Source organism: Dipteris shenzhenensis, chromosome 19 (assembly GCF_047967505.1).
Source record: "Dipteris shenzhenensis isolate YYH24624 ecotype China chromosome 19, Dip_SZ_1.0, whole genome shotgun sequence".
NCBI lineage: Eukaryota > Viridiplantae > Streptophyta > Polypodiopsida > Gleicheniales > Dipteridaceae > Dipteris > Dipteris shenzhenensis.
The window spans coordinates 49,204,954-49,218,246 of NC_141614.1; the positions used below are offsets into that span (position 1 = coordinate 49,204,954).

The following is a 13,293-nucleotide window of genomic DNA, read 5'->3' on the forward strand; positions in this document are numbered from 1 at the left end:
TCTTCTTCTGGTCCTTTTGGTCTTTTCCACCATTACCTGAAGTGGCAGAATCAGAGCACTTCTTGGCTGGAAGATAACTTGAAACTCTATCCATTGTGCATGAGCTCGAAATTCTAGGCAAGCTCATATGCACTCTCATCGTCTTGGGGTTTGAAACTCCGCACGTACCACTGAATGTTCGTGTGTAAACCGTGAAGAAACTTCCCCAGCTTCTGATGCTCATCCTGTTGTAGCTGAATACCTGGGTGAACTTGTTTGCATAATGATTGATTGACTCTGTCTCCCCCTGGCTCATCTCATAGAACTGCGACTGGAGTCGATCCAGGTACTGAGAAGGCATGAATTTGGTCCTAATATCTTTTACGAACGTCTTCCGCATGTAATGAGGTATCTCCTCACCTGTGTCATAATGATCTTTCTGTCATTTGAGCCACCAGGTTACCGCCTTGCCCGTGAGGTGCATGGAGGCTAGAATACACCTCTTATTGTCCTTGGTTGGCATTACTGAAAAATAGCTGTCAAACTGATTTAGCCAAGAAATCAATACTAGAGGCTCTATCTTGCCATCATACCTGAGAAAATTCAACTTCCCCGGGAATGACGACTTGGTTGGCAGAGCTGCTGGTACCTCCCGTTCCTCTTCTTCCTTACGACGAAGTAGAGATATTAACAACAGGCGGTCCCGCTCTTCCTTGGCTTCCCGAGCTGCACGCTCCTTTTCTTCTCTGGCTTCTTGTTCATCAAGCTCACGTTCTCTGGCTTCATGTTCCCTCTCCTCCCGCATGTGCTGAAGCTGAATCATGCGGGTGAACAGGTTCTCTGACTGCTCTGTCTGCATCTTCATCTGTTGCTCAGTTTGTTGGGAACTGGTGGTGTACCCTGAGGTGGTACATGAGGTGGAGGGGTTGGGGAAACAATCTCCTCCTCTTGACTGACTGGTTTGGTCCCCACTGGTATTCATTGTGTCCTTGCCGAATCTTGTCTGTACCATAAACTACTGGGTTAACCCTAACTGAACTGGTTGACTTGGGTATGGAGGCTGGACTTTGACCTGACTGAACTGGCTGATTCAGGTAACGAGACTGGGCTCTTGACCTGACTGTACTGACTGATCTGACTGACAGGCTATCTGGGGTGCAGAATCTTGGCTCTGACTGAACTAGCTATCTAAGGTGCGGAAACTGGCTGTCTCAGGATTGAAATTGAAGCTCTGATACCAATGTAAGAGGAGAAGTGCTACCTCACTCTCTCTCCTACAACCTAACACTAAACTGAGAGAAATAATCACTCACAAACCGTGTGAAATTTGAGGTGAGTGAGAGATGCTAAGGGGTGACAATACAATGGACCTCCGAAGAGAAAAATTGAACTGAATAGATAAAGGCCCAACTGGGCTGAATACAACTGTACAAAAGAACTGTATGGAGGAGGTGAATCCTCACTACAAAACTGTAATGGAATGGAACTGTGGAGAGGGGCTGATCCCTCATTGTATAGATGGAAAAAGGGGGCTGCTCTGCTGATGTCCCTGCTGCTGTCAAATACCGGCCTGAACCGGACCTGTGGGGATGGCTAAAGATGGCAGAGGAGGGTGGAGCTGAGGCTCCTTGAATCTGCCCTGGAACTAACTGAATATTGTTGCCCTGTGAAGGCCCTGGATCCCTATTGAAGGCTAGTGGAAGCCTAGATGGTGGATGAAGAATGCTGCGCTGTAGGGCAGATTGACCAACCTGGTCAGCTGGTCAACGCCGACCGTTGACCAGGTCAGTCAAAAGTCAATGCGTTGACTTTTGATCTGAAAAGTCAACTCTGCATTTTTTGACATGCAGCATCTGCACAATGGCGTGGCACCTTTGTCATAAGTTGTATGACTTGATGACATCATCGTATGGTCTGTCTACGTGGCTGTAGAATGTCCACGACGTAAGGATGCCCATGACAGCAAGGGAATCCACCTTCGACACCAAGGAGACTTATTGTCTATCTCAATGCCACATGGAGGAGCCATTGAAAGGCAGGATGAAACTTGAAAGACAGGGAGACAGAGGGGTAGGGACGCTTGCAAAAAAACGCAGCAAAAGAAAGGGGTTGCGCATGCGTAGACGCGAGTGTGGGCCACACACACACATGTAATGAAGGCCAAGCCACACACACACACGCATGTAATGAAGGCCAAGCTTGAGCCAAGTTAGTGAGTATTAGGGCTAATTTGGCTAGTGGATGTTTAGGCCTAGAGAGAGAGATAATAGAGGGGACTGTGTAAGTATATCTCCCCACCCTTTGTACTCACTTTTGATGTGACATCTAATCCTATCTGCTCTCCCTCCTCCTTCCTCCTACTTGCTGCCTCTTGGGGTGAGGGGACAACATGGATTGAAGATAGTGGTATGGAATTGCAATGGCACCCTATGGTCAGATTCAGGGGGATTCTCATAAACTACACCGATAGAGACGTGCTTTTCTACATTGAGACACATGAGAGCGCGGAGAAAGGACTGCCCACAGTGACAGGATATACATGGGAGTCATTCCATAGGAGGGAGATGAGGAGAGACAGTGGGGTACGGAGTTCGGGGGGCATGGCTGTCCTTTTCAAATCACACCTGAGATCACTCATATCTGTGGCACAGAGAGAGGAGCATGCGCAACATATGTGGATACGAGTCCAGCTACCAGATGAACGACCGATCTTCATTGCAGTGTGCTATTTCCCCCGATACATCATCCTATGCACGTGAGGTCACCATAGAGGGACACAGCCCATATGAGATGATACATGATGACATCACGGAGTTCTCCAGACAAGGAGACATCCTCCTTGGGAGACACGCATGTGGGCTTGCTCGACTTTGCATCTGATTCCCTCATGGTGCTAGAGCTAGATGCAGCAGAGCTTGGGGTAGTGAGACTTTAAGCAGATGCACCACATGTGACAGGATATGGGCAACATCTACTTAAGCTAGGAGCAGTCCATGACATGACGGCCTACAGAGATGGCCATCATCTGGCGAGCTCACTTGCTTTCCATATGGTGGAGGAACACTTGTAGCGGACTATTTAATGGGCCCCTTAGCCCTGGCCTCACGGATACACGACTTCACTGTGCCTCCTCCCCCACTCGGTGCTGACCACTCATACCTAGCCTTCTATATCTCTATTATGATGCTAGCCACAGAGAGAGCTCCCCCCACGCCCACTCGTGTCCATCTCCACTTTGACCATGCCCTTGACCGAGTTTATGTGAGCCATTTAGCCCAGGAGCTCCCAGCCCTACTACTTGGAGATGGTGTAGACCTTGCCCACGCCTCGAACACCCTTGCCTCAGTGATACGGGATGCCGCCACCAGTTCTTTCCCCACAACTCGTTCCACACATGCCCCAACTGGGAAGATCCACAAAACCCCTGGTACGATGACGAGTACAAAGAGATGAGAGGTCGCCTCATACAGGACCGAACCTTAAGCCACCTGACGTCACCTGAGGCACAGAGAATCTCACACAATTGACACGTCGTAAGCTGTGGGTCTTCCTCACACACAAGATATATGAGGTGATCAAATCAATCCGAGGGGGAGATCCTACCATTGGATGGGGACTTTTATCGGAGGGGAAGCAACCTATTCCCATCACAGACCCAGGTGTTTGGCACATATGCACACTTTCTCTATGACGTCCCGATGCAAGCACAACCTAATATGTCCTCTATGCCCAGGCTCACTACTTGTCACTTGTTCATTGCACAAAATGTACGGGCTGCACTCCCTCGGCTACATAACCCAAGAGCACACGATCATGAGGGGCTACCTAGTGAGCATTTCGCGCATGGACAAGAGGTTTTGACTCCAATTCTGGCAAAGATGTTCAACCACGCGGTATGCCATGGCTTCCCACCTACCTGGAGCACTACCACCATTGTACCAATACAGAAAGGAAGGGACCCCATGGACACTAGGAACTACCGCACTCTTATGATTGGCCACACTCTGGCCAAGATCTATGGATCGGTACTTGAGAGGAAGATCAATAGTCACACAGGCCCACGGGCAGGGGGCTCTAGGGCAAGTAGGATTTCAAAGACAAGGCTATGGGACAAAAGTATAGAAACAAAGGTAACTCATACAAGCCACTGTGGGCTGAAGCAAAGGGCTCGCTAAGGCCCTTGCTGAGTACTAAAGTGCTAAACTAGTACAAAAATAGCAAAACGGCATCAAAGTAGCACGAGTATATCAAGTGCTCAGAGCTAATGCTCCAAGTACGTGTCTAGGCCCCGTGTATCCCTCCATGGTGGCTCTCTGATGAGACGTAGAGAGCTCATGTATCTGTGTCTGTCAAGCTGTCTCTCGCGTTGGTTGAGGGCGTGGTCTCCTCAATCTCTGTATCCGATGGGCTACATTGAGAGTGACGCCCTGTCTCCGAACGGTCTGCTCTGAGGAGAGCTGAAATGGATCATACCTCAATCGTGTGTGCTCTGGTCACTCTCTGGATCGTGTGTCATCTATGCGTCCCTCGTCCGGTAGTGTGGCTTCGGCTCTCTCCACTGATCCAAACTACCCTCATATCAACTATAGCCACCTCAGCGTGTCCTAGAGCTGACTCAAATGAATAGAAGTATGTGACCTGCCTTTGTGCTCGGTCTACCACGAACTCTTGCGCGAGGCCTCCCGCGGACGTTGATCTCCCTCCCTCCCTCTCTCTCTCTCTCTCTCTCTCTCTCTCTCTCTCTCTCTCTCTCTCCTCACTTCTTATATATTTGGTCTTCAGAGGACGATAATATATTCTTCTTCTTCTCTCTCTCTCTCTCTCTCTCTCCTCACTTCTTACTCCTCCTCCCCCTTCATCTCTCTCACTTCTGCCAATTATATCCCCTTTCTCTAATCTGCCCCTACCCCTTTCCTACTTTTGCTTCCGTCGTTTTTCCCTTTCGCTGTTTAGTCCAAATTCCAACTGATAAAGCTAAGGCAGCGCTGCAACATACGCCAGACTCGAGTTTTGCGCGCAGCAAAAGCGACACCAGCTCAGCAGCAGGAGGAAGCAACAACAGCCAATGATGGACTACCCCCACTGAATCTACCCTTGGAACCTGACCTACAATCAAACGATTCTCCTACGAATTTGAACCTTCGAAGCTGAACCTGCTTGGCTGAAATCTGCAACTGACGGGTGCAAGTGCCTATCCCTTCCTAACACTACAAACAACTTACCCTTTCCTATGTTGATGACTTGTGCATACATCTGACGACTCACCCTGTTGCTTCAGCCAACTGCACGCAGGACCTGACGACAAACGCCGAACTAGTTCTCCATGAACCAGACAACCAGTTGAACCAGCTAGTTCTCCACGAACGAGCTGAACCAAACCAGTCGAATCAGCCGTTCATCATGAACTAATTGTGCCTCGATTCCCCATGACAAGTTCTACTCGACATGGACACTCCAAACAAATGACTATCTATTTGATCCTCCCCTGCCAGCGCCCTACACCGGTTTGTTGTTCGGCCCCATCATCTCCGGAGCCACGAACTAGACATCCTTGCCATCGACAAGCAATCGGAAGCCTTCGGAGTGGATGGAAGTCTGGTGAACGACGAGGTCCTCACCGCCATCATTCTACCTGTGCATCTCCGTGATACCCGCCTCGCCTCGCTGCGCTACGCTGCCCGCATTTAGGAATACCCACCGCCACTGCCTATTCGAAACCTTGCAAAAAAACTTAGACATAGGTTTAATTAATGGTTAGGTTAGTCTAACAGGGTTAGTCACATACTAACTGAGCATTCCAAGTATACTAAGGATACTAAGTTATCGCAGTTCCTTTTCAAGACCTTTTCCGACCCCGATTGGGCCTATCTGAGCCCCGTTTCATAGCCTTGTCTTCGAGCATCTCCATTGATATTTTGTGGCAGCCGTATCTGTCATATTGGAGCTGCCCTACAGGCCTAGTGCATTGCAACCTCTTCACCCACCTTCTTCCAAGCCTCTCCATCACATTTCTAGCTGTGAGACAGGCAGGAATTCAGCATCTGGCACAGGGGACAACTTTATTACACACCATGACAGCCAAATGCTTATGGATGGAACATGGGACAACATGTCTCTAGTTTTAGGCAGCTTGTACAAGGTTTTGTGCAGCTTAGGGCAGGTTCAACGTGAGGAAGATTCACAGCCCAATGGAATCCTTTTAATTACCATCCATATCTGTTGTACCCCATTACATTGGATGCGTTGCATCTCAAAATTGTGGCCATATACCCCTCTGTCATGCTCCTGAATGTGTTGTGATACAACTTCAGGATCAAAACTGTCATGCATATCTTTTTCTTGTTGCACAAGCTGCTCCTTGTCATTGTGTGTAAGTTTACTTTGGCATCCTTTGCCATCACCTGTGTGGTCTTCTATATTTTCTTCCTTTATGGAGACCATACAATGCTCAATACTCACCTCCTCAGAAACTTTGTTCTCAAAGTTTGCATGCCTAAAAGTATCAAGTGTAAGCGCATCCAAATCCTTACCCTGCTGGTCAACATCTCCATCTTGATTTCTATCATATATTTGCTCATCATTACTTGGCTTATCATCTATCTTTTCACCGATCACGCCTCTTTTATTGTCACTGTTGTGTAGGCTTGTGTCATCACCCTGCATATAGGTATTTCTTCTACTAGTATGCTGAACTGCTCCAGACCATGCAAGGTGTTTCATGCTTGCAATGCACTAGCCCATGAGGCAAAGTGTATGTCAGGTTGGAGACCACCTGAAATCTGATGCATGACAATCTTCTCAATAAGCCCCCAATAGGAGAGAATACTTCGTAACTAATGCCCCTCACTATGGCTCACTAGATGAGTATACCTCGGAGTTTTGCCTACTACACTTGGCAGCCATAATGAGAACAATGGCATCTCATAGGGGTGCTGTAAATGCAAGGGCAGAACTTTAGAAGGGTGTCCTCGTGCTGCGTACAGCACGTGATAAATAGTGTTGCAGCATCTTCAGCGCCATTAGCAGAAGTCAGCAACAGCGTTGAAATTTGTATTCTAGCATTGCCTGTAATGCCGCATGCAACTTCCTCTCGCATTTCGTCTACACCCCCGTCATCTGCATCTCCACAGATAGCCGAATCATCGCATCTCTGCATCAAGGCAATTACACCGCATATAAGCCATCCGCAATCTTTGACGCCCACCGTCGATGCCAAGACTTGTTCTCCCTCTCTCCTGGCTAATGCTGGTCCCGTTCCAGTGTGCATCCTCAACTGCCCAAGCGTTGCATCATGTGTCATATCATGGAAGATTTATGGACGTTTGGGAAATTTTCCATAGACGTAGAAGGCGGAAGGTCGGTCAAAATTGTTTCCCAAAGTCCGCTTCACCTTAGTAGCTTCTCAATGGAAGATCTAGCCCGTAGTAGCCCACAGATCATCGGTTCTCTTGGGATCGCTCCTATCTGCCTCTTGGCCATCAATAAACACCTCCCATTGCTGAATCGCACATCACACAGGCCGTTCCCGCTCTAACGCTGCTACTAGAAGCACTGATATGCGCCTTCTTCTCAAGCTCAGGCACCGCCTCTGAATGCCATTGACTACGGGTCAAACTCTGATGTGCAATTGTATTGCTCCCTCAAGAACAAGCCATTGTCACCAAATTAACCGCTCGCTACAAATCCTCTTGCAGCGCCCTCATGTTAGTCACCAAAGGCAACAAGCTCGTCTCAGCTTTGTGGTCGCCATGTGTTGGGGACTCAACCCCAACAGAGGAAGAACATACAAACGACTCTCAATGTGCAATAATGAGATACTCGAGACAGAGAGAAAAGAGGAATAATGACCGCTTGTTTCATTGCCATTGCATGTAAACATGTATATCAACCCTTTGGCATCACATGCATACACCCCTTGGTACCACAGCTTAAGGATAAACATGCGTGTTTATGCCTTTACATTTATTTCCCTTCGTTTCATCTTTTGTTTCAGGTACAATGTTCATTGCCTCTTATCTCCTTTTTTTTATCCCTCACTTCGTACGATTCATTCCTTCCAGTTCCTCTTTCACTCTCTGTTTTATACGTATTATCTTTATCCCCTCTTATCTCTCACTTCTTTTCCTTTAAAAACGACTCTTCTCCTCCTTTCCTCTTCTTTCACTCTGTTATTTTAGGTACGATTTTCACCCCTCTTATCTCTCACTTCTTTTCCTTTAGAAATGACTCCTCTCTTCCCTCCTATTTGCTCCTTCTCTCTCTCCTATTCTCATCTCCCTATTGCTCTACCTCTCTTCCCTCCTATTACTCTCTCTCTCTCTCTCTCTCTCTCTCTCTCTCTCTCTATATATATATATATATATATCAGGCTGTGTACTATGAGATCCGTGGCCGATATCACTGCCTATTCAGAGATGGATTTGGACACCTGTCCAACTTCCTATCATACCCAGATCAGAGATGTCTTGCTGCTTTCATTCATGAGGCTGTTCGACATAGAGAGCACCTACTCAGGATACAGAGACAGGTCTCCGACACACCACCCGATATTGCCCACAGTAGGATCACGGAGTTCTTCCAACCGGAGCTTTCAGGTCACATAGCCATCGACAACAATGCAGTAGGGACCCGGAGCCAGAGACATGCCACACCCGACAACGGATGGACATGCAAATCACGCTAGGTGATCTTCCATCATTGTTCAGACTTGGGACACGACCCACGGGAGTCACAGTAGCCCTCGTTAGGAGCTGAGCCACGGCCAAGAGACCGAGACGGATAGCATCTACAAACAATCACCAGCGCTCGATCACTGGCTATGTATCAATACGATCTAGTCTCCCCCCGAGCTCCCCCCTCCCCATTGAGATTGATGATGAGGACAATGATGAGGACGATGATGATGATGATGATATCACTATGGACTATTGATGATGATGATGATTTGACTATGTCTGAGTGCTAGCCTTCGTCATGGCTGAGTTTGCCCTTCACCTCCGAAGTGCCGACAGAAACCCAATACGAATACTTTGTATAAATGGATGCTCAAGTATGTGTGGGTGTGTGGATTTGTATGTGTGAGAGCATACTTTTATACTATGGTCTACACCCACTATTGGGCGCTGATGATGTCAATGGGGATGTCATAGTAGCTAGTCCCTACTATGCGTGATGGAGTTTATGCTTTTCAATCTTATGAGTGACTCTCGTGAGATTGAAACTGCACTATGTTGTGTTTTTAGAGGATGAGTTTGGGAATGTTCCTGGATTCATCTAGGTAGATGATTTGACTATGTATCTTCTAGGATTTAGTTTGCAGCATGGGTGATGTTGCTCGTTTAGTAGCTCCACCCCCTTTTGCTTGTTGTATCAGGATTTCTCGCATAGACCCATCGGTCTTCCGTAGACTTTAATAAACTCTGTGTGTGTGTGTGTGTTGGCATTTACAAAGCAAATCCATGTGCACATGATGAGGCTGAACAAAACTATGAGGGTGATGTCAGGACTATTAATTATAGTTCCTCAAGGTTGACTACTAGTAGCATGCAGATATCTCTAGTAGAAATTCAGAAATATGTAAAAAAGCTCTATGTCTAGCAAGCTGCAGACATAAGCCAGCAAGACAAGCCCCGAGATTCAGCTGTTATGATTGCAGTCTGCGATGTTGAGGTTTTTGGGTCACAAATTTTGGCATTTTTATTATCAGGACCTATGCTTCTTTATACTGCATCCAGTTATTCCAGGTTGTCAACAATGAAGGTTCATGGATATTGGTATCACAGGGAGACCACCCATATGTTTGCCACTTCCTTCATGGCCACATGCAAATTGTTATCATAGATGGGAATCATGCTGTTGAAATGAATGGCTGCTTAATAGACAAACTTTGTGGCTCTGGAACTGAAAATTTTGATGCAATATTTTTCAAGGGGTAATGCATTGCAGATGGTTTTCAGTTCTTCAAGGACAGCATAACCAGAGATGCAATACAAAGACAGGACAGCGGCTATAATTAAGATGATTTTCAGTTCTTCAAGGACAGCATAACCAAAGATGCAATGCAAAGGCAGCTCATTGAAGCTACCATGTCGGATATATGGCAAAGTAATCAATGCTTCCAATGTGGCCTGGAGAGTCCTCCTAGTCCCCACGAGAAAACGCTAAGTCATCCACAAAGGTTGGCAAAGGGGAGGACATATCAATAATCTAGGATGGGGTCAGACGAGGAAACTACAACCCTCGCCACCACCCCGTCATTTAGTAGATCTTCTTGGAAGCTAGCTGGGTTGGCACCACGTAGAAATCCAGTGAAGGCAAAAGCAGTGTCACCAAGGGGAAGCCAAGCATATCCAGACCCCGTGGTGGAAAAGCAACGCCTTTTAGAGGCGCAAGACTTGGTACGTGAGTGCCAAGCAAAATTTGAGAAAAGGCTCAGAGCGATCAAGGGGGTGCATACAATCCATCCAAGCTATCAAGGGACCCCCCGAAACATAAAGTCACAAAGGAGATATAGTGGAGGGGACTATCTAAGTCCACATCCCCACCCTTTGTACTCACTTTTGATGTGACATCTAGTCCTATCTACTCTCCCTCCCTCTCCTTGCTGCCTACTCTCTCTCTCTCTCTCTCTCTCTCTCTCTCAATCAAAATTGGGGGGGCCTCCCAGATGGATGATATAAAGAAGAGGATTCATTCAATGATACCTTTGCAGGAGTCACAACAGCCATGCCTACTATTGATTGGACAGCTGATGCAGATGGCAATCCTGATGATCCTAATGACAATAGTGAAGCTAGAATCAGTCATCGTAATGGTCATGCCATCATTACGTTCAACTCGCGAGATTTACAGATAAAGGTTCTACGACATCTCATAAGCTGAAAGGGACCAAGATATGGATAGCCGAAGAACTTACAAGAGCTCAACTTAAGGATAAGGCAACAGAATTAGCCAAGGTTAAGGCTGCCAGGAAGGACGGTAAATGGGCAGTTTATCGTGAAGGAATAGCACTCATTAAAGAGATAAATCAAAACCAAAAGACTCTCAGTCTTAAACTGATGTATGGCCAGCTATATATATGTATGCTTTCTATGTAGGTACTCTAAATAAATAGAGTTGCTCTTTGCAGTCTCTGGGAGTTGCCATGTGCCCTCCCTAAGCAGATGTTTTCTGTTGGCTACCAAAGAGAGCATGGAATGAAAGTCAGAAGCTTCAAAAGACAAACAAGGGCAAGATTTTGACATCCGGATGGGCACAGGACCTAAAAAAATGGTTCAAGAAGTGGGAAGTAGAAGAGTATTTAAACTACTCTTCAGAGGAGATTGATGAAGAGGCTTTTCATTATGACCTGCTGAATGCACTACACAGGAAATGGCAAACAGCAGAAAACAAAGATAAATTTGAGTACTATCGCACATATATCAACCCCGAATATTGGTCAATTTATACAGGAAGGGAGACAACAACGCAGAAGTACATATGTACACCTATAGCAGTGCATAAACAGAGGGCTTTAGCCTCACTTCGCACCCGATCACACCAGCTGCAAATAGAAACAGGGGGATGGAAAAAGATGCCAAGGGAGAGTAGAATATGCCAACTATGTGATCAAGGTATGGTTGAAACAGAAGAACACATGGTAATGATATGCCCTCACTATGCACACATTAGGGAAGAGTTCAATCACCTCCTTGAGGGACATAACAAACTTGCTGATTTGCTGCATAAAGGGTCACCTTCAGCTTTAGGAACATTTGTGTATAAGCTCTTCAAGCATAGGAATCCACCTGAATCCTAGAAGGTGGTTTCTCTTTCCACCCTCCCATCTTCGGGAGGAGCTTTCATGTACTTGTGATATTGTATTGCCCAGGTCCCATAGGCCGGTTTTGGTCTTCAGAGGACGATAATATATTCTTCTTCTTCTTCTTCTTCTCTCTCTCTCTCTCTCTCTCTCTCATTCTGATGTGGACAAAAGGGAACACAAGTGTAGGTCTACTTCAATGAGAAGGCAGCGAGAGTTCGGACAGACGCACAGGCTGAAGGGTACAAGAATTTGGGTATCTGAGGAGCTCACTCCGACACAGCTCAAACAAAGACACAAACTCACTAAAATGAAGGAAGCATGCAAAGAAGGTAAATGGGCGGTTTACAAGAATTTGGGTATCTGAGGAGCTGACTCCGACGCAGCTCAAACAAAGACACACCGAACTCACTAAAATTAAGGAAGCAAGCAAAGAAGGTAAATGGGCAGTTTATCAGGATGGACAAGCATTGATTCGACACTTCAAATCTAAGCCCAAAGACTCAGTCTTAAACTGATGTTATTCAGGCCATTCTATGATAGTACTAGAACATAGTTATGCTATAATAACTCAGGGATGAGCTGCTTTATGTGCGCCACTGACTCTCTACTTATCCAAATGTAGTAAGTCATTTTGTGCTTTGTACTTTGTCTCATAGACCCACAAGGTCTCCTGAGGGAACACAAGCACGCAGGTCTATTTCAATGAGAAGGCAGCAAGAGTTAATATTCTCTGACAGACACGCAAGCTGAAGGGTATCTAAGGAGCTCCCTCCGACCCAGCTCAAACAAAGACACGCCGAACTCACTAAAATGAAGGAAGCACGCAAAGAACGTAAATGGGCGGTTTATTCAGATGGACAAATCTAAACCCAAAGACTCTCAGGCTTAAACTGATGTTATTCAGTCCATTCTATGATAGTACTAGAACGTAGTTATGCTATAATAACTCGGGGATGAGCTGCTTTATGCACTCTACCGACTCTCTGGTTATCCAAATGTAGTAAGTCATTTTGTCCTTTGTACTTTGTCTCATAGACCTGCGAGGTCTCCTGAAGACGGTAATCTCTCTCTCTCTCTCTCTCTCTCTCTCTCTCTCTCTCTCATATTCAGCCTTTGTAATCTTTTCAACTTTCAAGAGTTTTGGTGTACATCCTTTCTATAGCTCCTAAATGAGTTAAGTTGCAACAATATACATGCCATAGAAGGAACTCACGGTATAATTGGCACCGAACATTGTATATGTACCCTCTATGGGTGGTGGAGGAGCAGGAGCTGATTCTGGATTGTCAAGGTAATCCTTATAGAGCCTATAGTAGGGAGGAGGTGGAGGGTAGGCTGAGGTTGCCATCTCTCGTAGCCAAAAATATTGATTACTCCTGCAAAGACAATGAACATCTAATTGTCCAAAACTACAACAAATCTCATTTCATGCTTCATATTATAAAACAATGGCTAATGCCTACACATTCAAAACATTGTAACTCATTGATTGGAATTTGGATTGAATTAGT

General features: G+C 46.2%; 1 protein-coding gene across 6 annotated transcripts in view; it reads right to left on the minus strand.

Annotated features, from left to right (window-relative positions):
* Positions 1-13,293, minus strand: part of LOC147890584 (mediator of RNA polymerase II transcription subunit 7a-like) — a 40,205-nt gene that overhangs the window by 14,714 nt on the left and 12,198 nt on the right. For all 6 annotated transcript variants that reach the window (XR_015542769.1, XR_015542768.1, XR_015542770.1 and 3 more), the window contains exon 3: positions 12,996-13,158. Coding sequence is in view for 1 of the 6 variants with exons in the window: in XM_087390871.1 (XP_087246997.1) it covers positions 12,996-13,130 (135 nt within the window). In the remaining 5 variants the exon portion in view is untranslated. The remainder of the gene's footprint in view (positions 1-12,995; positions 13,159-13,293) is intronic.